Source organism: Spinacia oleracea, chromosome 5, assembly GCF_020520425.1.
Source record: "Spinacia oleracea cultivar Varoflay chromosome 5, BTI_SOV_V1, whole genome shotgun sequence".
Lineage (NCBI taxonomy): Eukaryota > Viridiplantae > Streptophyta > Magnoliopsida > Caryophyllales > Amaranthaceae > Spinacia > Spinacia oleracea.
Window position 1 is genome coordinate 71442735 of NC_079491.1, and position 26896 is coordinate 71469630.

Here is a 26896-nt window from a genome sequence, read left to right on the forward strand (position 1 = left end):
CTGCTATCAACGACGTACACCATGATATTCCGTATTTCAAACAAAAAAATAAAGAACATAAACACGTTATAACACGATATAATAACCTATTCATTAAGCCTCCTTTGACATGGCCATTAAACATAACTTTCACTAATCTAATTAATATGGTTGAAAACGTGTAATCAACTAAAAAAGACCAAGGACCTACTCGTAATAATTTGTTGACATTTTGACCTTTCAAGAAGAAAATAGACTATACAAAGGGCAATATTGTCAACAAAAAATACCAAAATAAATACCATTTCTCCATCCCAACTCTGCTTACCCTCCCCGACACAATTACACCATTTTCTCTCTCCAACCCCAAACAAGGCACTAGCCCACCATTAATGGAGCCTGAAACCCTTCTTAATCTTTATGATTCTTTTTGGTTTGATCTTGATTTATTCAACAGAAAAAACCCTAGAAGTTTTCATAAAATCCCAGATTTACCCCCTTCAAATCCTGATATTCCCACCCTCCCAACAATTAAAACTAACACAAATTTCTCCCTTGGAAAAAAACGCAGTGAATCCCCAAATTCTGTTCTTTTTTCACCAAAACTCCAAACTCTATTTTCTGGGAAAATCTCAGAAGATTTTGATCCCCAAGAAATGACCGTTACAACCCCAAAAACAGGATATTCTCCATTGAAGGGCAATTTGGGAAGAAGAAAAAAGAAGGGTTTAAGCAAGAGTTTATCAGACCTTGAATTTGAAGAGCTAAAAGGGTTTATTGATCTGGGTTTTGTTTTCTCAGAAGAAGATACAGATTCAAGTTTGGCTTCAATTATTCCTGGATTACACAGGTTGAAAAACAGTAGCGGTAACACTCGCGTTAAGGAAGATGATACATACAGCCCTTATGCGAGTAATCACGATATTAATGACAATACGAAGAATGTAGAAACAATGAATGATGGTTGTTATAATTCCATTTCAAGGCCTTACCTTTCAGAAGCATGGGAGGTACAGGTACTGGAGAAGAAGAGGAGAGATAATTATATGTTGAATTGGAGAGTTCCTGCTCCTGATAATCAAGTTGAAATGAAGGATTATCTTAAATTTTGGGCTCACTCTGTTGCTTCCGCTGTTAAATGATAATGTTGGTGTCTTTTTTTGGTTTATTTTGGGTATTATTGTAATATAATCTCTTCTCGTGTTAAATTTTCTTCATGTTACTATAAATAGTATGTAGCTCCCTTTTGATCATTCTGTTTGGGTTTAGTTCTTGCAATTGTAAATACATGGACACTAGACAACATCGTTGCTTCTTCACTGATAAAGGTCAGTCAAATTCGGCTTGCTCTCATAAATGATTTCCGGATATCGGAATTTCGACAGGATGAATTAGGTTGCTCCAATCCAATTCAATGAACGAATTAGCCAACTTTTTCATCATTTTTGGGGGCGCATTTAGATTTTTTGTTTTCCTATTCTAGAACCTTCTTTTTATTGATTAATATTCAAAGGTCTGCAAAATGATTGGTCAATTGTTCAGATATGCACAAGAAAATGTCGAATAATGTAAATGGTTGACCGTTACAAATAAAGCATATTCCCTCAATAAAATCAAGCATATAGTACTAGAAAACAATGGTTAAATGACAAACTCGTGAAGAATGCAGCCGTTGAGCTAATGTATTCTTAATTACTAATTAGCCATCATTATAATACCAAAATTAACTAAATAAGTAGTCATACTGCATACAGATACAGTCATACCTAATACTTCATCTGTTTTCATTGACTTCTATTCCTTATTAAAAACTGCAAATTCTCTACCTATTTACACCAAAGTACATTTGGCTAAGGTAGTGTGTCCTACTCATGTGCCTGCGTACACACACATGTTAATGCATGATTATATGTCTGTGCTACTCGTGTATGTAAGTAGTAAGGTCATGTTCTTTTGGACTTTATGCAGTTCCGTTCTGTTTAGTTTAGCTCTATTCAGTCCAATTCAGTTCTGCTCAGTTCAGTTCAGTTCAGTTCAGTTTCATTCAGCTCAATTCAGTCCAGTTCAAAAAATGGATTCATCTTTCTTTGTAATTATTTTTATTCTTGATATTGCAATTAAAAATTGACAATTATTACTTTTATATATATATATACATATATATATAAATTATTATTATCATCGTTATTATTACTTAAATATTACTCCCTCCATTCCTTTTTGTTGTTCCCATTTCCTTTTTTGGCGTTTCTTTTTGTTGTTCCCCTACTGAATCTTTACTATTTTTTGCCATAGTTTTTTTACCAATTTACCCTAAGATTCCCCACTATTTACCAAAAATACCCTAAGATTCTACCCTTTCCCACCCACTTTTACCCCACCCACCTTATTTAATTATTTAACCTAACCCTACCCCCCCTCCCTTTATTACCCGTCCCTTTCTCATTTCACTCTCTCACCTCTCATTCCGATTTCTCTCTCTCTCATTCTGATTTCTCTCTTTCACCTCTTCGGATCTCTCTCTCTCTCTTATTTCACTCTCTCTCTCTCTTAAAATCCCTCCCCTGTTCTTGAGAAAACCCTAGGTTTTCCGCCTCTGATCTGGGTTTTCCTCTCCAAATCTCACAAATCTGAAACGTTTTCGCCGAAAAACTTTCATAAAAATTACTCGGATTCATTTTCCGATCAGATCCCCTCTATTTTTGTCCCCTTTTTGGTCCCTAATCGTCGCTGATCTTTGTTTTTCTGGTACTTTATGGGTTCTTCTTTGTCTAGAACTCGAGGTGATTCTGGGGTGGGAACTTCTGGTCAAAGAATCCCCGATTCCAACTGTGATTGGGGATCCAAGTGCAACTGTCCCAATAACGAGCATTCCTACTCCGCCGAATATAAAAACAATCTGTATTTGGCCCAAAAAGAAAATACGAGTACTCGAAACTATTTGGAAGAATGGTTTCGGAAGAGGGAAGTGGAGCCAGGAGAGGAGGTTGAGTCAAAATATGACGATCGGAAACCCACTCCCTCAGATCTGCGTTTTTTCGGTGAAGGAGATTCCGATGAGGTATTACTTTTGATTTTTTGCGATTTATTTAGGGTTATTGATGTCGGTTTTATTAAAATGGTTTGATGATTGTTTGCATGTCTAAAAAAGTGGGATTTGATAAATGTTGGATTTATTTGGAGTATTGTTCATTAAACTCGGATTATTTTTTGGATAAGTTGGTCTGATTTCCCATTGCATGTGTTAAAAATGCAGATCTGGTATTATTTCGAATTTTTTGGGAATTTTTTGGAGATCTGTTGGATTCATTCGGGCTTTTTATGTTATTCTTTGCTCTGTTTTCTCATTGCATGTTGTTAAAATTGAGTTCTGATTTTATTTTGTGCTCTGTTTTTTCATTGCATGTTGTTAAAATTGAGTTCTGATTTTATTTTGTGCTCTGTTTTTTCATTGCATGTTGTTAAAATTGAGAGAATGATTTTATTTTGTGCTCTGTTTTTTCATTGCATGTTGTTAAAATTGAGTTCTGATTTTATTTGGAGCTATTTGGAAATTATTTGAAGAAAATCGGAATATTCATGTGTTTTGTTGATCTGTTTTCCCATTGCATGTGGTTAAAAATGGGATCTGGATGTATTTGGGATATTATTTCACATTTTTTGGGTAAAAATGGGATCTGGATGTATTCGGAAAATTAGTTGGATTTTAATGGAATTATTGTGTGATTTGCTCTCATTTATCTCATTGCATGTGGTAACCATGGTGATCTGAAATTATTTGGAACTTTATTTTGAGTTGTTTGATTAAATCTGATTTTAATTCATGGTCCCCTGTTATTTTATGATGGCACTAATCATGTTGTTTGTCCCCTATTGATTGCAAGGAACCAAGTGGGTCTGATTCATTTGATCTGGTGTATGTTGGAGAGTGTGAAAATGAGAATGGTGATGCTGTTGGGTCTCCAGGACAACTTTCATCTGGTTATCCCTCCTCAAAGAAAGGAGAAAAGGGGAAAAAATCGGCTTCAGCGTCTGATGATGCTTAGATAAGTCTGTCTCCTTTCTCCCTTTTTTCATTTTATTGAATGTTGGCTAGCTGTGGAGTCATAAGGTGGATGCCAACAACTGTGATCTGTTGTTGGCCAGGGGTGTTGTTGTTTGGATGATGATGTTGTGATTAGTTGTATGGATGTTGATGTTAGATAATGATGTTATGATATTGATATTGATAATGATGATTGGATGATGGTGTTTCCATATGGTTATGAAATTTTGTGGAATGTTGTCTGTGTGATGAACATGATTTGATGGCTTAATGTCCCCTGTTTTATGGTATGTTTTGTGTATGATAAATATGATGCTTTGGTGAGTATGAGATTTGATCAGTATAACTATGTTTTGGATTAGTAAAGGCATGAAATGAATATAATTTGGGGATAGGGTTTGAGTTATTTCAGTCCTCTCAGTGTGGCCTGGTGTTGAATGCTTAATGTCCAAGCATGTCCCTTTAGGATACAATAATGTCCCTTTATTTATTGTGATCGATGATGAGTCTTTTTTTTGCTGAGGAACAAGTCCAACTAACCACAAATGCTCGTGTTGCCATTAGTATCAGTAATGATATTTCTCGGGCGCTAAGTGTTTGTGGTTTGGAGTTGTTTTAATGATGCTTGGGGACATTCTGAGATCAATATTAGGAGGTTTGTGATCTTCAATGATGTGATTGTTGATATTCTGAGATCTTTGTTTTGATAATTGTCCTTTAACTTCTTTTGTCGAACGGAGTGAATGTCATTTCACACAATGGAATGTGAATATCAATCATTCCGTTCGGCAGAAGAATGTTAAAGATATGATAGTATTGAAACTACTTGATCAATGATGTGTGTCAATATGTCTGAGAAATGAAACCCTACATGTTAATGATCTGTTTAATGCTTCATGTCCCATGAATCAGTGGAGGTCTGTGATGAGTCTTTCATTTGATGAGGTTCAAACCCTATGTTTTGATCAGTTCATGGTGATCTGATGCATTGTTGATTGTTATTGTTATGCTTGATCTGTGATGAGTCTTTCATTTGCTGAGACTCAAACCCAATGTTCCAATAACACTTGTGCACCATTAGCATCATTGATGCTCTTCTGGAGCTAAGTGTTAGGGGATAGGGTTTGTGTCAATGATGCTTGGGGACATTCTGAGATCTTATGTCAGGTTAGACAGGAGAGGCAATTCATGTCTTGCAAAACATGTATAATGTGTTTCTGATATTCAATGATGTTAGTGTTGATATTCTGTGATGTATGTGTTGATAACCTGAGATATTTGATTCTAAACATGTCCTTCACCACCAATTACCAAAGGGAATACAGATCATGTCACATCATTGATTGATCTAGTATCCCCTTTGGTGAATTGGTGGTGAGGTTGTAAATCATTTAGAAACAAATCTGTCAATGATGTAAAACAACTTAACTGAGATTCAATGATGTTGCCTTGTTCATTGCTTCCTTGTTTTTGCTTCTTTGTTCTTGTTTCCTTGTCCATTACATCTTTTGGCACATCGGCATCCAATTGGGAAGAATTTCCATCTGAAAATGATGTGATATGCATTCTTTCCATTTGGATGCCGATGTGTTTAGAGATGTGATGTGTTAAAGTTGTGTACTTATGCCTTGTGATCTGTGATGAGTCTTCATTTTATGAGTGTCAAACCCTTTGTTTTTCAATCAAACTCATGCACCATTAGCATCCATGATGTTTTTCAGGAGCTAAGTTTAATTGGAAAGGGTTTGATTCAATGATTTTTGGGGACATTCTGAGATATTTATGATTCTTTGTTTATGTGAGGCATATTCCATGTGTTATCAATGATGAATTGATTGTTTTTGTCAAAATTACATCTTTTGACGCATCGGTTTCAAAATGGGAATAATTTCCATCTGAAAATGATGTGATATTATTATTTATTTCCATTTTGAAGCCGATGTGTTTAGAGTTGTGATATTGCAAATGCTGCCTTGTTCTTAATAACCCAATGCTGCCTTGTTTATAGTGTTGCCAATGCTGCCTTACCTCTTGTGCCTTGTACTTTTTCTGCCAATGCTGCCTTGTTTATTGCCTTGCCTTGATTACTCTATATTGATGTGAATAAGAATGAAGAAAAAAAACTTTACTAAACTTAAACATGAGATTCATTCATTGATGCTTCCAAAAGATATGCTTACAAAATGTTTTGCCTACATGTTATGCTTGCATTTAAGCTTACAAAAGTGACACATTGGTTTTACTTGTCAATTTAAAAACATGTCCCCAAAACACAAAAAGTTATCTAATTGTTTTCACTTTGCTTCACTGGTTTGCTTTCCATTCATCATAGAGTTGCATGCATTCATTAACTGCCCATATAGGTGCCTTGACTTGCTCTGGCAGTCTGCCTTCATCTTCTAAAATCTTCTTCTTGTTGTGTGGAAGTTGGTAATCATTGTTGCCTTTGTGTTTTAGAATCTCATTAGAAACAAACTGTAATGTCATCCACACATTAGACAATGTCTTAGGATGCAACTCATTAAAAGAATCATACACTGCTCCACTTAAGTCCTCCACAGTTTTAGGCATTTTCTTGTGCATAAGTGATCGTATTGACCTGAAAAATCCCAAGTCCAAGATGTTGCAATCTGGACTGTTTGCTGGCTGTTGAGTCAACACAAAAGTGAACCCATCTTGTTTGTAGTGTAGTTGCCATTCAGGATCACTTTGCAATATATGTGCCTTTGCATTATCTTGAATGATATAGATGACCTTTTCCCCTTCATGTGGTGGCCACTTGGCCTTGATTGCTGGAAGTAGGTTGTTGATCATCATTGCCCTTGTCTCTATTTGATTTACAGACTTCACTGGCTTTGTTTCAATGGTCCCCTTGAGTCTGTTTTTTGATGTCCTCTTGGCTGCAATTGCATTTGTGAATGGAAATATGCCTATTTTACCATCAAATTCACATTCCCCATTTTCACCCCACCTTGGTCTGGCTACTGCTTCCATGAACATGAATTTTGGTATCTTGGTTCTTGAACTTGCACTTCTGTGTGGATAGGGTTCATTGTTTGCAAGATAAACTCTCTGGTTTTTTTGAGTCAAATAAAACCACTTCTCATCAATATGAATGAAGTCATACATGCTGTAATATGTTGGTTCTTGTGGTATAGTGTAGTCCATTATCAGTCTGATTGCCCACCTTATCCTTGCCATTTTGCATGCTTCTGAAATGCCTGGATGCAAGGGACTTGAGTGTGGCTTTATAATTTTCCTCTTGATGAGCCTCCATACTGTTGTTGGTCCCAAATTCAGCATTCTTGCAAGATCTACGATGCATGTTCTGTCCCCCATGCCTATTTTTGCAATTGAGTCATAGGAGACTTGAACCTTTTTCCTTCCACATCTGTGATATTGGCTTTGCACAATATATGAATTCATTGCTGCCTTTTGTTTCTTTGCTTTGTCCCATATTTTGCCTATGGTTTTTCTGGTGTAATCATATTCTATGACTGCATCCCTTATTGCCCCATACAACAAAGTTTCTGAATCTGGAATCTTTCTATTGAGCAGGAACACCAATATTTCTAGCCTCAATTCATTATTTATTCTTGGAGTCCTTGGCTTGTGATGATCTGTTGTGTGTGTTGCTGTTTGATGATGATGAGGTGATGCATTTTCTGATGGTGGTGGAAAGTTCAAATCAAAAAGAAATGGTACCTCTTGAAAGTTGGTAGTTTGCTGCTGCCCTTCCCCTTCTACTTCTGGTACTTGCTGTACATATTCAGTGCTGTTTGGTACATCTTCATTAAACCCAATGTCCCCAAATTCAGCAGCAGTATTTTGAGAAGCTTGTACCAAGTCAGCAGCATCATCACCTTCCTCCGAGTCAGAATCGGAGTTAATGACGTCGCCTTCATCATCAGAAAAACCGAGGAAATCGTCTTCCTCTTGATCTGAAGCCATTAAGTCCCCTGTTTTTTAGCTATTTAATGCTGAGTTGAGGAATAAATTTTGGTGTGTGTTTGTATTTATTGAACTTGAGTTGGATCAGAATTTTGGTGTTTTGTGGGGAAAGTCAGCCTATTTATAAAGGCATATCACTTTTTCAACCCCTCAAAATTTTGGAGGGAAAAACAAAGTCAATGTGTAATTGTTTCTGAAAATTTGGTGGGATTTTTGGAGGGAAAAGTGGGAGTCAGAATTTTGGGCAAAATTTCCACCCAAAAATACGTGACTCATTGTACTGTGATTGGTCCATATTTTTTCATTTGGGTCCCCCAGCCCATGTGACAGAAATTGTAACTCAATTTATTGTTTACTTTAATAAATATCTACTTTTCCCCAATTAATTTAATACTTTCTCTCTCTTTACTTTATTCTTTTTCTTACACACAATCATTATTCTTACACCCAATCATTACCCATATCCCAATATAACCCAAGATTCAGTTTTCTTAAAATACCCCCAACATTCCTAATGGGTACAACAAAAAGGAATGGAGGGAGTACTATTTATTATATTAATATTATATGTAATTATTGTTATTAATAAATAATTATGCAGCTCTTTTTTTGACATCAATGATTATTGTAATTACTATTTATTATTATGAATATTGTTATAAATATTAACATTATATTTATTATTAATTATTTATTATTAGTTATTAATTATTAATTATTTTATTATTTTATCATTTTATTACTCCCTCCGTCCCAGATTAGTTATTACACTTATCTTTGCACAAAGTTCTAGGTGATAAGTGGTTGTTTGGTTATCAATTGTTATTTTATTGAAAAAGTAGATGTGATAGGAGTTAGTGGGGTACTTTTTAATTGAATGAGAGAGGGTGTGGGGACAAAAAAATTTAGTGGGAAGAGAGAGACAATATAATAATTGTGGGGTCATTCCTAATTTAGAAGTGTAACAACTAATCTGGGACGGACGAAAAAGGAAAGTGTAACAACTAATCTGGGACGGAGAGAGTATTTATTATTTTATTATTTATTATTTATTATTTATTATTTATTATTTATTATTTATTATTTATTATTTATTATTTATTATTTTTTATATTTTATATTTATTATTCATTCAGTTCCATTCAGTCCAGTTCAGCTCTATTCAGTTCAGTTCAGTTTAGCTCAGTTCAGCTCCATTCAATTTAGTTAAGTTCAGTTCAGTTTCATTCAGCTCAATCCAGTTCAGTTCAAAAGAATTGATTCATCTTTCTTTGTAAATATTTTTATTCTTGATATTGCAATTAAAATTGACAATTATTACTTATATATATAAATTATTATTATCATCGTTATTATTACTTAAATATTACTATTATTATATTAATATTATATGTAATTATTGTTATTAATAAATAATTATGATTATTGAAGTTACTATTTATTATTATGAGTATTGTTATAAATATTAACATTATATTTATTATTTATTATTTATTATTAGTTATTAATTAGTTATTAATTTATTATTTTATTAATTTATTTTTTATTATTTTTTATTGATTATTTATTATTTATTATTCATTCAGGTTCATTCAGTTCAGTTCAGTTCAATTCAGTTTAGCTCCATTCAGTTCAGTTCAGTTTAGTTCAGCTAAACAAAGTTCAGAAGAACAGGACCTAAGTGTACCTAGCTAATATGAGATCGTCTCTCACAAATCGATATGAGACAAATGAGACATACAAATATACGATGTAAGCATTGTTGTTCATAGTCAGTGTTGTCGATCATAACTGTTGATTTGGGCCGATCGGGCATATGCTTCGTGATTTAACAAAAGATGATGAAGCGGTAACGAAAAGCTGATGGAACGGTTAATCCGCAATTTTGATGGTGCAGGCGTGTTAACGTAGATGTACCGGGATCAAAACGCAAAAAATTGCACGTAAAACGCGCGTCTTCATTAAATCCCCAGATAAAAAGAGCATGTTCAGATGACCAAAAGAACATCTAATGCTCTGTTCTATTAAGTTTAGTTTTTCGCGTTTTTTTTTTGCGGGTATTTATTCGTCTGGGTTTCATATTTTTGAATTTACAAAGTGTGAAGTGGAGAGTGAAAGTTAACATTGTTTTGTAAATTTTTTCTAGAGAGAAATAGAAAATGCTCAAGTATTTCATGATTTTCTGCTTCAACAGTAATTTCGAATGATTCTTCTTTTTCTAATTTGAATTCTTCAGCTGATAATCAGAATTATGAAGGTATTTTTTGAATTTGTAATAACGAATTGCAATTTTTTTTGTTAATCTGGTTCTATATATTTAAACACGCCTATCAAAACAAAGTTGGTATTTGTTTAAAAAGATACACATGACATAATTTTTCAGCTCATCTAATCTAATACATTATATTAAAATAGACACCAGTAATGACACGTGTCAATTTCTGGTGAAAACTTTTCCCACAAAACATTTTTTTTATTCATTTACTTATTTAAAAAAAATTTGATGAAAAATATTCAGTATATTTGACTAAAATTTTATCATTTCCTGTTTATTTTATCTTTAAAAGTATAAATTTTCAGTTGTTTATTTCTTAAAAACTTATTTGTAAACTAATAAAATATATCCTACCTTTATTAACCTTTTGAAAATCTGTCAAAATCTTTTACACCTCGTACAATTTTATTTTTGAATATTTTTTTTATTACTCAAAATATTTTATAGCAAATGGTCAAATAATAATTTTACAACATCTGTGCATACATGGTACCTAATAAATAATGGTCAAATGATAATTTTACAATATTCGTGTATGTAGGGGAACTAATCTAGTAGGAAACAATGCACCTTTGTACACAAAGTAAAAATGTGTTATATTCACATAATTTTCACTTATTTGAAGTTATACAAAATTTATTTTAATTATAAATGGTATTTGGATAACTTTTTTTCTAAATTTATCTTATTTATACTTATTTTACTAAAAATAAGTAGAAATAGGATGAACAAAACATTATACAATGGCAAGTAATGTCCATCCGCCACCGGCGGTGTTATACGTTTACATTCCAAGTTAATTTTCAACAATTTCCATTCGTTAATGTTCAAAGTTTCATACTCCAAGTCCAGACAAGTCGATAAGCCCCATTAAAATTGTAACTAATCGCACCCAAACAAAAAATTAAATTAAATTTGTAATTGAAAAAAAAAACAATTCCACTTGCATGGACTCGGTCCACCATAAGATTACCATGGACCAGGGTAATTAGGTAATTTTAACAGTGAGTAAATTATAGAAACTGTAGGTTCTGTAAAGTAACTATATCTCCAGAATAATAACTATGAACATAATAATGATAAGAATAACTATTCTATCCAAAGAGTAACTATATCATATAGAAAAGTAATTTTAACTGTAAAACAATTACTACTATATATTCATTCTTGCATACAAAAAGAGTAAATTATAGAAACTATAGGTTCTGTAAAGTAACTATATTTTCAGAATAGTCACTACTACAGAAATGTAATTTAATAGCGTTTTTTTAATAGCGCTTTTGCCCTTTCCGCTGTGAAAGATATTAAATACTACATATTATAGCGCTTATAAAATAAGCACTGTTATATCTCTACTTACTATAGCGCATCATAATACACCGCTATTAAATCCATTAAAAAATAAAACAAAATATATTATAACTTAGAAAAATTAAAATAAAGAAATTAGTTCTCTTTCTTCCGTTTTCTTCTGCTCCCCCAAAACCCTTTCGATTGCGCCTTTTCTCTATTCTCAACTTCTCAAGACTGACAATCAAAGCAACGATTTCAATGCTACACAATGCCGACAACGCGAGGTTTCTTTATCTTCCTCTCATTTTCGTATGTTCTTCTTCAATTTTTTAAAAGTTTTACTATGAATTGTGGCTGATGCAAATTACAAAGCATATTAGGGATCGAAGAGGATTTCGTCGGGGAATTGAATTGAATGAATTCCAGAATCACCTAGTATCGGAAATTGTTCTCTGATTTTTCTGGGTCTGTATAAATTTGTTGTGATTTAACTGATTTACTACTCACAAAGTCACATTGTCTAGCTGGGTTTGGTTCGAGGGTTTCAAATTTTTGTATTTGGGTTATGGAGTTGGCTGGAATTGAGGTCTTAAACTCCTAAAGAACTGATATTAATTGGGTATGAGAACACTGTTTATGTGGGATTATCTTTCATAAAATGTCATCCTTAGATCACAATTTGTCAGCTTGTTTGGTGATTTCTAGTATAATATCAACAAATCAAATATTCTCATGTTTGTATGATCAAGTTGTTATACCTGTTAGAATGATGATTAGTATTTGCAAATTGCGACGGTGTAAAAACACATTGTGATGCAGAAAGACAGTGATGCTGTGAAGGATGATCTTGATCAGTTAAGCGAAGTTGGTTGGGCCAAAAGGTGGAGCTCTCAGCCGCGTATCTCTCGTCGCTCAGTAAGTATCCTATGTTCAATAATGGCTAAATCAGCAAATGCTACTTCAAGAAAAGTCATTCTGTGCACTTGTAATGTACAGACCTAACTAAGGGAGCTGACAACTCTTGAGATAAAGAATGCGGAGAATCTAACAATGGGACGAATTTGAAGGAAGAGCCTCCTGCGAAGTGTGGATTGAGTTCTAATTTGTCAAGGTTTATTTTTCTGTGTTCAGTATTGATTGATTATGCCCTAGTTTTGTAGTCTGACATAATTGGGGGTTTAATTTAAATTTGAAATTTATGTTTTATTATCATTTTGGGGGATGTTTATTGGGTGAAATTTGATATAATGAAGGTTCGCGGATGATAATGGGGGAGATAAGAAGTCTTTTTTTCATGCAATTTCCTTTTCTACCTATTGCAATTTCAACAACTTTTTGTCCAGAAGGAAATCTTAGACTACTTAAAACTGAATGCTATTAAGAAAATTCAGGGTTGTGTATAGAGACAATCAATTATGGTTAAAGAGGAAAGTTTTGGCCTCCTGATAAAGCTTCTCTGTCCGAAATATACATTTCCACGGAAACGGTTGTTCTCACTCTAGTGAGTGCTTAGGGAGGGGCAATAGCAGTAGTACAAGAAGATTTATCACCTGATATTTGCTGATTATAGTAGGATAGCAAGAGAAGCCCCAAATCCTTAATTTATCCAGGAAAGACTACACTGCTTAGGAACCTTTTCTTTTGTTCTTAGTAAGTTAGGCTTTTCTCTTTCGGTCCTTCCCATCTGCACCTCACATCTCGGCACAGTGGGACGTGTAAGCCGCCTACTGTCCCAGTTAACTACATTTGTTCCTGTAATCGCTAAAGATCTTGGAGCTTTTGGATTTGATTCATGTTTGTTTTCAAAAGCCACAGATATCCATAACATAAGAGGCCTTATAGAATTCCGAAATTAGTCATTAAAGAGAACCAAGGTCTACTCCTAAAAGTCCCAATGTATGTAGAGAATATTACTATTAAATGATGACTCATCAGTAACATCGTACACCTGCAGAATACCAATGGCTCCACGATAATAAGCTGAAATGACAAACTCGAAAAGTTATTTTTTCTGGCAACGAAACAAACTAGAAACAAAAACTAGCTCCTAACTTCTGTAGCTAACATGTGGGCTTCAGACACCAGGGATCTACCTTTAATACATTTGATGTGACTAAAATCTAAAACCAAAGACCTAATAAATTACAATATTAACAATTTCTTTGGGGGCGTTATCTAGATTCTAGAGTTTGAAGAGCCGTAAGGTGGTTACTGCAATTACCACATGGTTCCCAAATTGCCTTGCCTGCTATAGACCTAATAACATAACCATAACTTCAGAGTGTAGAGGAGAAGAGGCCCAATAATTAATTTATGGAATTTTGGTAAAAACATAGAATTTGGGCTCATTGTTCAGCACACTCAAGACAGTCTTTGACCTCCTGCATTTCTTGTATGAAAGGAACTATCAGTATGTATGTCTGTGGTACCTTACGATGTACTCGTATTATTGACTACATTTGAATGTGAGATATAAAAGAGAAAGAGAAGATGAAATCTAAGTAGTGTCACGTTGTTAGCAGGTTTTTAAAACCTCTGTTGTGAAATTCTATATTTGCACGATCAAGGGTATATACACTACTACTGATATGACATTTTATAGCGTTTCTTTAATAGCGTATATACACTACTACATAACACTTTTCAGGTTAGTTAAAAGGTTTCTACTATGTTCTGAGATTTAATTTGTTTATTATTAATTTGATCTGATTATAATTTTAGTTAAACTTAATGGTTTGTGATTTGGTTTCAATCTTATCTGATTCTGTGATTCTATGTTATTTTCTTTGACTGAGATATCTCTATTTTGGAGGCGCCTTGAGAGTACCAGAGGGTCAATACTCAGGTTTTGATTTTGGTTTTGTTATTTTCTTTTCAACTCGTTATGATTAATTGATTTCGTTTTATCTTTTCCTATTGATAGGCGACATGTATTGACATAATTTCGCTTGTCTTATCGTGGTCAGAAGCTACTAAATGACAATGAATATCTCATAAACAGTCAGAGATTGGGATGGAATGAGGTATGTTGGCTCACATACTCTTTAAACTCTACCTAGGTATTTGTGTTGCAAATGAGTTATGCTTGCTTACATACTCTTTAAATTCTAAGTGCTTTTACATTTGTATTACAACTAGTTAAGTTCTCTTACATACTACTTAAACTCTGAGTGCCCCAAGCAGAAATATAATATACTCTCTGATATTGATTATTCACTTCCCTAACTTGCATTTTACAGTTCCAAGTCATTATAATACTTTTTAGTTGTCTACATTGTGCTCTTTATGCTCTTTGTTTTCCAGAGTATTTTCCCAGTATCTCCCTGCATTGTGTTTTTGTTTTTGATTCCCTTCACTCTTATTCCCGAAGAAGTTTTGTTATTTGTGACTGCGTTTCTTTGAAGGGTTTTGACTAGAGAATTGTTTGTAAAATTAGAATAACAAGTATGTGAAGTTTGAACCTCTTATGTTGCTTTCTAGATGAATTATTTTTAGACTTCAGGAGATTCGATGCCTTTTGAAACTGACAAACTGTGCATGACAGTGAAGCTTGTATTTAAAGGAGGGAAGAATTTGTTTTGTTGCTTTCTTTATCACAGTTTCTTTGAAGGGTTTTCACTAGAGAATTGTTTGTAAAATTAGAATAACAAGTCTGTGAAGTTTGAACCTCTTATGCTGCGTTTCTTTGAAGGGTTTTGACTAGAGAATTGTTTGTAAAATTAGAATAACAAGTCTGTGAAGTTTGAACCTCTTATCCTGCTTTCTAGATGAATTATTTTTAGACTTCAGGAGATTCAATGCCTTTTGAAACTGACAAACTGTGCATGACAGTGAAGCTTGTATTTAAAGGAGGGAAGATTTTTTGTTGCTTTCTTTATCACAGTTAGCATTTGGAATACCTTCTGGAAATTGCATCTTACTCTTGTCGACTTGCCTGCAGGGAGTTCTTCATGTCAATCTACTCACTCTATACGCAAATTTTAACACTATTGATCATTCTATTATCAACTTGAATGGATTGTTGTGAAAAGATTTTCTCAGTTCATCCAGAAATACTATTATTAAGTAAACTACAGATCCTTGACCTGTCAGCTAACAAACAATCTGGGCCTCTTTTTTTTTCTTTTTTTTTTTGAGGCCATAACTGCTAAATCCTATACTAGTCTCCAAACTCTGAATCTTTCTATGAACCTGTTTGGCTTGTGGGTCCCTAACTGAGCTTCATTTGGCACAACTTGTCTGATTCTTTGTCATCTTGCAAGTGGCTTCAATAACAAATACATTGCCTTTGAAGGTGTATGTTGTTAGTTATTTGAATGAGATGTTGATTACTTCCTTTGAAGGTGTATGATGTTAGTTATTTGAATGAGATGTTGATTACTTCGGGGCCAAATATGGTGGCAATGGATTTATTAGGGATGAAAATATTTACCATGTATTTAATAAGTTAAAGAATGATAAGAACAAGTTTAAGTTTGATTGCCAGATTGAGAATGACTTAAGAGAAAATTTTAGTACTTGGGTAAATGAAGTCGTGCAAGTATTTTTCGAGTTAGTAGGAAGAAATAGAGAAGCCTCTAAATGGATTTTTTCTTTCATATATGACACGTATTTAGATACTCATGTATATATTTGAAACTGTAAATTTAAATGGAGCTTTTCTTTCTTTCGTATTTAATATTTTCCCCCTTCTATATGTATGAATATCTTATACACTTTCACAGTACTTTTTTCAGATTGCCAGTTTCCAAGTTATGACAGAGCATATTGACAAAGTAAGGACTCAATGGGTGCACCACGTTGTTCAACAACTGTATAATAGCTAGGTTACGTTGACGGAACCAACAAACATAAGCCTCTGTTAATTAATGTATTTTACGTAGTTTAATGTTTAGAATTTTAGTTCAGATCTATGTAATCGGTTTTATTAGGGTGACAATTGCAAAAATTATTTTAATTGAGGTTTGGAAATTAATTTTCAACTATTACTATTATTCAATATATGGTGTTGTTTTGTGCAAAAAATTAAATATTTTTCAGGTGTATTACAAATATATATATATATATATATAACCTTTTATAGCGCTTCATATACATCCGCTATTAGAAAATAATTTAAAAGATGGCGGTAAATATTTAACGGCGTTTCTTTAATAGCGCTTATAATGTGCTATGAAATAAACATTTGAATTATCCTAATGTTACATATGATAGCGCTTTTGAGAAGCGCTATTAAAGGTACCTTTTACTTTTAATAGCGGAGCAATCAAGAGCGCTTCAAGAAGCGCTGTTAAAAGCATTATTAAGCGCTATTAAAAGCATTATTAAGCGCTATTAAAAGCATTTTCTGTCGTAGTGAGTAACTATGAAATAAATAATAATAATATAGTAATTTCGATGAGAACAATTATTCTATCCAAAGATTAACTATATTATATAGAAAAATAACTTTAGCTGTAAAACAATTACTATACTATAAAAAATAAACAATATGATATAGATGGTTTAGAGGTCATATAGTAATTTTTCTATTATATATCACATAATTACTGAAATATAAAAGAGTAACTATATCAAAAGTAACAGTAATTATAACTCTTGAACAATAATAAAGAAAACATTAACTACTTGGTTAGTTGTTTTAGCTACGACATTCTAATTCTTTGCATCTATTAAATAAACCATGTTAAACTCAAATGTTTTTTGAACTAAAAAATACTAATCGACACGTTCACGTGGACCACGTCTCTTTTTTCCACCAACACATCATGTCCTTCCTCTACCACGTTCTTGGTTTCCATTGTTGTCAGGATTTTCTTCTTCTCCTCCTGCTTTTGTTTTCCTTGCAGAATTTATTCTTTGCACGATTCCAATTCTGGGTGCATCATATTTGTATTTCTGAATCAATAATATTTAAACTAAGTTAATAATTTAACATTTAAATATGAAAAAATAACATAGTATCTATGTAAAACGTGTAGTTTCTATTATGCATCATATAGTATCTCTTACAATTAACGATGGTAAAATACTTGCAGAATTGCATATATAGTTATTGTTATTGTTATAGTCATATAGTTACTGTCAAAATAATATAGTCACTTTTATTAATAATAACATGGAGTACAAAGAAAGATCATAAAAAGAACATAATGATAAGATAATAACTATTAAAAATATATAGTTACTATTATACATGATATAGTAACTCTTAATATTAATGATAGTCATATACGAGCAAGGTTGTAGATATAGTTATTGTTATGATCATATAGTTGTTGTGATCATAACATAGTAACTCGTATTACTAATAACATAGAAGACAACAGAGAACATGAAAAGAACATTATAATATACATAAAAAACTATACCAAACATATAGTTATTATAATACAAGATATAATACCTATAAATATTATTGATGGTCATTTAGTCACAAAGTTGCAGACATGATGTGATAATAATATAGTAACTCTATCCATAATACAGTAACTATATTAAAAATATAGAATAACATAAAAACATGCACATAACATAATAAACTAACAGGGTACCTATTTCAAAAATATAGTAACTATATAAAACGTACAATAACTATTAAAGAAAATAAACATATGGTAACAAGTCATGATAAAATAAACATAATATCTATTTCAAACATATAGTAACTATATAAATAATATAGTAACTATAAAAATAATATAGTAACTATTGAAGAAAATAAACATATGGTAACACATCATGATAAAATAAACATAGTACCTATTTCAAACATATAGTAACTAATATAATAATATAGTAACTATTGTACACATATAGTAACCATTATAATCACACAACAACTAGCTTAACATATAGTGACTATTATTATAATATAGTAACTATTGTACAAATATAGTAACCATTATAATCATATAGTCACTATCTAAGAAGCAGACAAAAATATACTCGAAATAACATATTACATAATGTAATCGTATAGTAACTATTATTTTTCAAAAAGTCACTATAAACTGTTCTTAACATAGTAACAATCTTAAACACATAGTTATTATTTTAAATTTATAATAACTTTCTAAAAAATATAGTAACTATTTTAAACACATAGTTACTGTTTTAAAGTTATAGTAACTTTTTAAAAAATATAGTTACTCTAAAAACTACTAATAACATAAACACAATGAATATTCCAATGACTATTAAAAACATTATTTCGCAACATAAATTAAAGGTAACTATTTCATTTATATACTAACTATATGAAACACTAACCCTAATTTCACCCAAACAACAAACACTATTTCTACCTCTTGTGCTTTGCTGCATCAATTCTTAAAGTTCACAGCCTTTGTCTCTTTTTTCTAAATTTAAGGCATTATTTCTTCTTATACAAATGATATTGTAAAGTATTTTTGGAGATTCGTCACTAGATAGTGCAACTTTAGGACCTGGAATAACATGTGATTGATACTTCGTATTATTTTCTTATACAAATATCAAATATATAGTAACTATATAAACCATATAGTAACTATATAAAACATATAGTGACTATTATTAAAATATATATAGTAACTATTGAACACATATAGTAACCATTATAATCATATAGTCACTATCTAAGAAGCGGACAAATACATACTCTAAATAACATAGTACATAATGTAATCGTATAGTAACTATTATTTATCAAAAAGTCACTATTAGCTGTTCATAACATAATAACTATCTTAAATACATAGTTACTGTTTTAAACTTATAATAACTTTCTAAAAAATATAATGACTATTTTAAACACATAGTTACTGTTTTAAAGTTATAGTAACTTTTAAAAAAAGTATAGTTACTCTAAAAACTACTAATAACATAAACACAACGAACATTTCAGTGACTATTAAAAACACTAATTCGCAACATAAATTAAAGGTGACTATATCATTTATATACTAACTATGTGAAACACTAACCCTAATTTCAACAAAACAACAAACATTTCGAATCACTCAACAAAATAATAACTATTGTACACATATAGTAACTGTTGTACACATATAGTAACCATTAAAATAATATAGTAACTATTGTACACATATAGTAACCATTAAAATTACATAGTACCTCTTTAAACCATATAGTTACTATTTAAAATCGTGAAGTCACTGATCGAATTCGCGAAGTGAAAACGATACTTTGGTAAAACACAAACATTAATTTCTTCAAAACAACAAATATTTTCAATTTTAAATAAAAATAGACTTAATTTTTTTTTTAAAAACAACAAACCGAGATGTGATCTCTAAAAATTCTTGCGAAGATTTGTAGGCGAGCGCAAATTCTTCGATTCGATTTCGGCAACGACGAACCTCCTTCTTGATCTACTACTTCCTCCAATTTTTCCTCATCAAATAGATCCAATCATAAGAATTATAAGATAATTACGAAAAAAATCGAACAAAACCTAGAAATTTGGGCTAAATTTTGAAAAGTATAGAGAGAAAATGAAAGAGAATGAACAGAATGTAGATCTGAAATTTTGAAAAATAAAAAAGTTTAAAACGTATATAAAGTGGGCTAGACACAAATCGCATTAAAACTCTTCAAAACACATAGTAACTCTTTAAAACACATAGTTACTGTAATACGCATATAGTTACTATTTAAAATTACAAAATAACTGTCACGTGACAGTTACATATGTTACCCATGAAAATTACTTTGTTGCCCTGGTCCACGCTAAGTTAGCATGAACCAGGTTTATATTAGTGTAAAAAAAAAAAAAAAAAGGGAGTCTAGAGCGTTCCATGCCAGCTAGATGCCATATAAGCTAGGAGTATAATTATGGAAAGTCACTTTCAAAATCTACCCAATATCTCCGGATTCTTACTTTGAGAACCTCTATATCTATTAAGACGACTTGGACACTTGGTAGTGTTCTCATACTCATTACGAATATATTTCAAATTTTCAATTCGTTGTTTTATCGTAAGAAAACGATTTTAGTGGTTCGGAAAATATAGGTCCACCGTAGTCATAGATTTAAGATCGGATCAACAAAATAAATTTAGGTCAAATTAGATCAAATAATAATAATAATAATAATAATAATAATAATAATAATAAGTTATTGGTGTAGGTGTACTGTGATTTATTTAAGACACAATAAAAAAAAACAATAACAAAATAAGAACTTTAAAATCCACATAACCAATTTATCCAGATTATAATCGATATGTTCAGACACCTCCAAATCAACATTGATTGTAAGGGATATCCATATCAAAACTAATTTGTTAGACCGTGTAATGGGAAATCCTCCCGCACTGTTTGGAGAGCACTTAATTCGAAAGAGAGGTTCACCACCGCATCATTGCACGCAAGTGTGGCTCACTCGATTCTCAGATTGGTGCGAGCTATTTTTCTGGATCATGTCTATATCAAAATAGATGTTCTCAAATAATGTCTAAATCAGAGCCGATATATCTAAATAATGTCCAGGTCAGAGTTGATATGTCCATATCATGTCTAGAATATAACCGGCATGTCTAGATCATGCCATAATCGAATATATATGTCTAAATCATGTCCATATCTGAATCAATCTGTCTAGATCATGTCAGATAATGTCCAAATTAGAACCAATCTTTCCAGATCGTTTCAGGTCAGGACCAAACTATCTACATCTACATAATTGAGTTTACGTAACACCTGAAAAGTGTTACATAAAGTGGTAAAGGTGTTATTATAGACAATAGGTAATACTTTAGTGGGTGATACATCCGCCCATGTTCCCTAAGGTCTTATATAACACATTGGTTAACATATGGTAACACTTTTAAAAGTGTTACTATAAATCCTCTTATGTAACACTTTTTAATATCATTAGTATCATTTTTGAAATGTTACTTGTTATTCCTTATGTAACACTTACTTATCTTCAGTAACATTTTCCAATCATATAGTAACACTTCATCCGACATTATGTATCAGTTTTGCGTACTAATGTAACACCTTATTGATTATTAGGTAACATTTTTCAATCATCTTTTGACATATAGTAACACTTTATTCGACATTATGTATCACTGTTTGCAAACTAATGTAACACCTGTTTAATTAATAGGTAACATTTTTCTTTTAATAACAATAATAATAATAATAATAATTATTATTATTATTACTATTTACTATTATTATTATTATTATACTATTACTATTACTACTACAACAACTACTACTATATATACTACTACTGTGATTATTTAAAATATGCAACATTTTTTATATTTTTAAAGTATAAAATAATATTAACATGTACAACAACCACGAATGTGAAATTAACATATACGATAGACAATAATTTAAATTGTATATAATTTCATAGTTGCTTAAAAATACATCCACAAACACCAATATTTTTGTTTGGCTAAGCAATCTAATAATCAAAACAAAAAAGAAAGTAAACCGAGGTCAAGTTCGGTCTCTAGACCCACCAAATTCCAAAACAGAAAATAAAACCAATTAACACTTCCTAAATATATAACCAGTCTGCAACATCTAGTACGTCCAAGCAGAAGCAAACAGAAGAATCCACAACAGCTCCAAGTAGACGTACTTTTTTTCATTTGTTTTGATCCCTGCGTTGACTGTTTCATTTCACAAGCTACTAATGTTACCTAATGTCATTAGTACATAATTAACCTTAAGTAACACCCAAAAAGTGATACATAAAGTGGTAAAAGTGTTACTATAGACAATAGGTCACACTTTAGTGGGTGATACATCCGCTCATGTTCCCTAAGGTCTTATGTAATACTTTGGATAACGTATGGTAACACTTTTAAAAGTGTTATTGTAACCCTCTTATGTAACACTTTTTTATATATTGGTATCATTTTTAAAGTGTTACTTTTTATTTCTTATGTACACTACTACAAAAACACCTTATGGAGTCGGACTTTTTGGGTCGCCTCAAACAAATAGGCGACACATAAGCTTTTAGAGTACCCTATTATAGAGCAGGCGACTCATAAGACTCCATAAATCAAAATAAAAAACGAAATAAAAGGCTTACGTGTCGCCTGCAACTTATTAGGCGACACATAAGCTTTTAGAGTCGCCTTTTATTGAGTAGGCGACTCTAAAAGCAAACGTTTACGAGTCCCCTCCCCTATAAAGTTGGACGCGTATACTTTACGTGTCGCGTTGTACATTGCAGGGGATACATATAGTTTACGTGTCACCTCTTATATTGTAGGCGACACTATATAGTTGACATTATATGTCGCCTTTTGTTTATAGGCGACTCGTTAGATATAAATGTAATTTTTTATTATATTCCCTCGTCAAAGAGACTATTGAGCGCCTACTTTAAAAAATATATATTAAAAATACTTTAAAAAAAAAGTCACGTCCTACTCCTTATGAGTTGTGATGTAAACTGATTCATGAAGTCAGAAAATTTTTCCCTCAAAAAGAAAGTCAGGAAATACTCCAGAAATTAAAAATCCTCCATCAACCTAAACCCTCATCCGCGAAAAACCTCCATCAGCGAAAACCTCCACTAACGAAATACTCCAGAAATTGAAACTCGACCTCCATCAACAAGTAGAGGATGAAATTGCTAAATTGTTCTTTTCTCAAATTTCTCCCCATTTCAATTTTACTAATCTTAGGGTTTATGCGCTATATTATTTTTTTCATTTTGTAGGAGTATAATTAAAAATTTAATCTTAGTTGTTGGGATGAATTCTTGGAGGGATCCGTGAAATCATTTTGTGCTGATCTTCGATCTGTAAGTCCCATCCATCATCATTCAATCTATTATCTATTTTTTAGGTTTTGTGTTGTTGGACCTCCGAGATTGGGTTGTTGATTTTGATTCCCCGCACAATGCAGACTTGTTATTCGATGCTATCGACAGTGTGATGGAAAATTGGTTTTCAAAGTCACCGATAACAGGGAGGACTCGGTTTCTTTTTACCCACTTTTTTCTGGAATTTTAGGGGTTTTTATGTCAGGTTCAAAATTGTTTGGTTTTATTACAGGGTTAGAACTAATGGATGGGAATTATGCAAGCTTTTTTTGTAGATCTTATTGATCTTATCCTAAAATAGTAGATCTTATTGATCTTATTCTAAAATAGTAGATCTTATTGATCTTATTCTAAAATGAAATTATCATTGGTTGTGTTAAAAGAATTTATACTTAAGGGAGTTTATCATAGTTTGCTGGTTTTGGATGTGAGTTCACTGAGTTGTTAATATGTAATGTTTACCATACGTATAGTAAAATTAACTGAACGAAATTCATGATAGTTTCCACATTTAAGTATAACTACAATTAGTAGTATCACAAGTAATGAATCCTGATGTATTTCTGCATTACTCTGTTGTCTGCATTACCTTTATGGCAAGTTCAGACATCATCATAGAATCATATATTCCTACAGATTTAATGTGAGAAATTGATTCCTTCATACAAGTATAAGCTTCCTGTGTGTAGCTGTGACTAGTTCTGAATGCATGAGCTTGTTGTTGGCAGAAATAGTCTCTATGGTTATCGATACCAAGTACTGCTAGTAGAGGTTCATCATGTTCTTGAAGATCCTCAATCTTTGTCATGCTGGAAATTCTATTCTTCCGCTCTTCTGATTCTTCATGATCAATTAATTACACTTGTTGAATTCTTGCAAGTACTGCTGGTATAGTCGCCTTTTGAAATCGATCTTACACCACGGCTCACAGGTTTCCTTTTCATTCCCTTCATTTTTCTGGTCCAAGTAGTTATGTCTAATAATGTAGAATAAGACATATCTTTTGGAATAAAGGGGAGTACATAAACATAAATATATCATGTACTCTAGTTTTTCACTATGCTGTTTAATGTCCATCATCAAGGAAGGCTACTAAATCTTTGATGAAGGCATTTGCGTGCTAGTTGGATCAGAATGTCTGCTTATGATCAATTGATCATCAGTAGTATGGGAATATATCTTAATGATCACTTTGTTAGTTACACTGACTGATGTTATAATCATATCCAAGCCAAACTCCTGGGGTAATCAAGATCCAGAGGTCGTATTGTAATAAGGATTTATTACTTTTCGATCGTAGGAGTTTAACCTGTTAGATACAGTTGAATTCCCTTCCATTTACAAGGATTATGTTGTTAGCTGTATCACTGAAGGTTCATTTATGAGATTCGGCATTTCATTGGCTGAGAATGAGATGAACTTCACCATTTAGATGGCTGATATGTACTTCAGCAGTCTAAAACCCTTGAAAGTGAAAAGCTTTGCTTACCTCTATGTTTGGTAGTCTAGTAGTGAGAGATATCCCAAACGACTACCCTTGACTGTGGTAGTGCTGGGTTTTTTCAGTCCCTCCTATATAAATTGTATGAAGATTGGAGAATAAAATGAAGTTTGGTCCTTCAGAACTTATCAATCTTTTGCGCCTACTTGTAATTCTAAATACCATTAGTTGGTCTGGGAACAACGGATATGCCTTGAGATGAGTGAATACAAGCCAGTTTGAGAAAGACCTTCTGCAAATTTGGTTGTCATTTGTAGTTTTATCATTAATTATACCCGTGTGCCGATGTTTTGACCCCGACAACTAAAAAGTCCTTGTGACTGCAGGTTTTGACCAATGTTCAGGATGATAGCTCTCTGGAAACTGGAAATACTGATGGAAATAGGTATGTATTAGGATTTGTAATTCTGTCTCCAAAATCGCATAAGTAGTGTTTTGATGAGGATCAGCACATTGCTGCGTCTTTATATCAGTCTCATTGTTGATAAACTGAAATCTTTGCAATTAGTACAGACGTTCGTCATGTAAAATAATTTGGAACCTGTTTTCCTACCCATTTCAGATTGTTCTCTTTCAGCTCTCTGTTATGTTTTTTGTTTTTCATGAATAATTCACGTGTCCATAATCAATTGTCATGATTTCATGGTAGTACTTATGGAATAAATGACATTCTAAAACCCTTGAAGAACAAGTAAAAGATTTCATGTTGCATGCTTAATCAGTCTTTAGGGTTTCTCCTCTTATTAGATGAACTCTTAATAGTTGATAGTGACTCTATCTGCAGGTTTATGTGAGTCAACCAACCTATTTGGTGAATTGGTTGTCGATTCAGATACAAAAGAGTTACGACACTATACAGAAAAGCCTGAGTTAAATTAGCACAAGGTAATTAACGCATCATATTTTTTATCTTTAAATTTGCACTTGCTTGTTTGAGTGTAAAGATGGCTGTGGGCCGGGCCGGCCCGAAGCTCGACCCGACCCGACCCAGCACGAAAAAAGCACGGCCCGGCACGAGCACGCAAAAAGCACGGCCCGGCACGGGCACGAAGTCGTGGGCCGGGCCTGGGCCTTAATTTTTTGGAAAAAGCACGACAAGGCACGGCACGACTCGACCCGGCACGACAAAGCACGTTAAATTTAGTCAAATTAGCCTTAGGCACGGCGGGCCGGCCCGACCCGGCACGAAAGCACGTGGGCTTGGGCCGGGCCTGGGCCTTGTTTTTAACTTTTTGGCACGACACGAAACAACGTGGGCCTGGTGTGGGCCCGGCCCGTGGGCTTGGCACGAAGCCCGACCCGACCCGGCCCACAACCATCTTTATTTGAGTGTACTTGCATTGTTTCTAATATATCTATGCATTTGGTTTTGTGTATGTAGCATTTCACTCTGGAGGCATATACTCGAGAAGTTATCGATGATGTTCGTGAAAGATGGTGTAGATTTTTCATTGATAATTGTTTATAGTTAATTAATTTTAGTTTGACACTTAGTTGACATAAACTTCTTAAATTTGTACCCAATATTTTCTAATATGTAAAAATACAAAAGTACTATGTATGACTTTTATCAATTTTGGAGATAATATTGCAGTGGTTTGAATTTTTATTTATGCCATTTAATAGCGATTGGTCTGAATGTGGCCATTTAGAAAAAAATGTGGCGCATCTACAACATCGTCGACGTCCATTTTTGTCGCTTCTCAACTATGTAGGAAACACCGTAAATTACTATATGCGTCGCTTCGTAAAAAACAGGCGACACCATAGCGTATCATATACATCACCTCAAATGGAGTAGGCGACACTATAGAGTATCATATACATCGCCTCCAATAAAGGAGGCGGCACCATAGAATATCATATACATCCCCTCGAAAAATGCAGGCGACACCATAGAGTATCATATACATGGCCTTAACAAAGTAGGTGACTCTAAATAGTACCATATGCGTCGCCTCTAAATAAACAGGCGACACCATAGAGTACATTTGAATCGCCTCAACATAATTAGATGACACCATAGAGTCCCTTTGAATC

The 26896-nt window shown here is 32.8% G+C and overlaps 2 protein-coding genes and 1 long non-coding RNA gene across 3 annotated transcripts; all 3 read left to right on the plus strand.

Annotated features, from left to right (window-relative positions):
- The first annotated feature begins 293 nt into the window (after positions 1-293).
- LOC110791875 (uncharacterized) lies at positions 294-1232 on the plus strand. Its single transcript, XM_021996644.2, has one exon. It carries the CDS (start codon positions 372-374, stop codon positions 1119-1121), a length of 750 nt encoding a protein of 249 aa, XP_021852336.1. The 5' UTR covers positions 294-371; the 3' UTR covers positions 1122-1232.
- A 1472-nt stretch (positions 1233-2704) lies between these two features.
- On the plus strand, positions 2705-4570 carry LOC110796406 (uncharacterized). The gene is made up of 2 exons (XM_022001466.2): positions 2705-3040; positions 3864-4570. The coding sequence occupies exons 1-2, from the start codon at positions 2735-2737 to the stop codon at positions 4023-4025; spliced, it is 468 nt and encodes a 155-aa protein (XP_021857158.1). The 5' UTR covers positions 2705-2734; the 3' UTR covers positions 4026-4570.
- An 18395-nt stretch (positions 4571-22965) lies between these two features.
- LOC110791874 (uncharacterized) lies at positions 22966-26465 on the plus strand. Its single transcript, XR_002534229.2, has 5 exons — positions 22966-23334; positions 23439-24286; positions 25183-25241; positions 25641-25741; positions 26238-26465. It is a non-coding gene; the product is annotated as an uncharacterized lncRNA (long non-coding RNA).
- Positions 26466-26896: the final 431 nt, after the last annotated feature.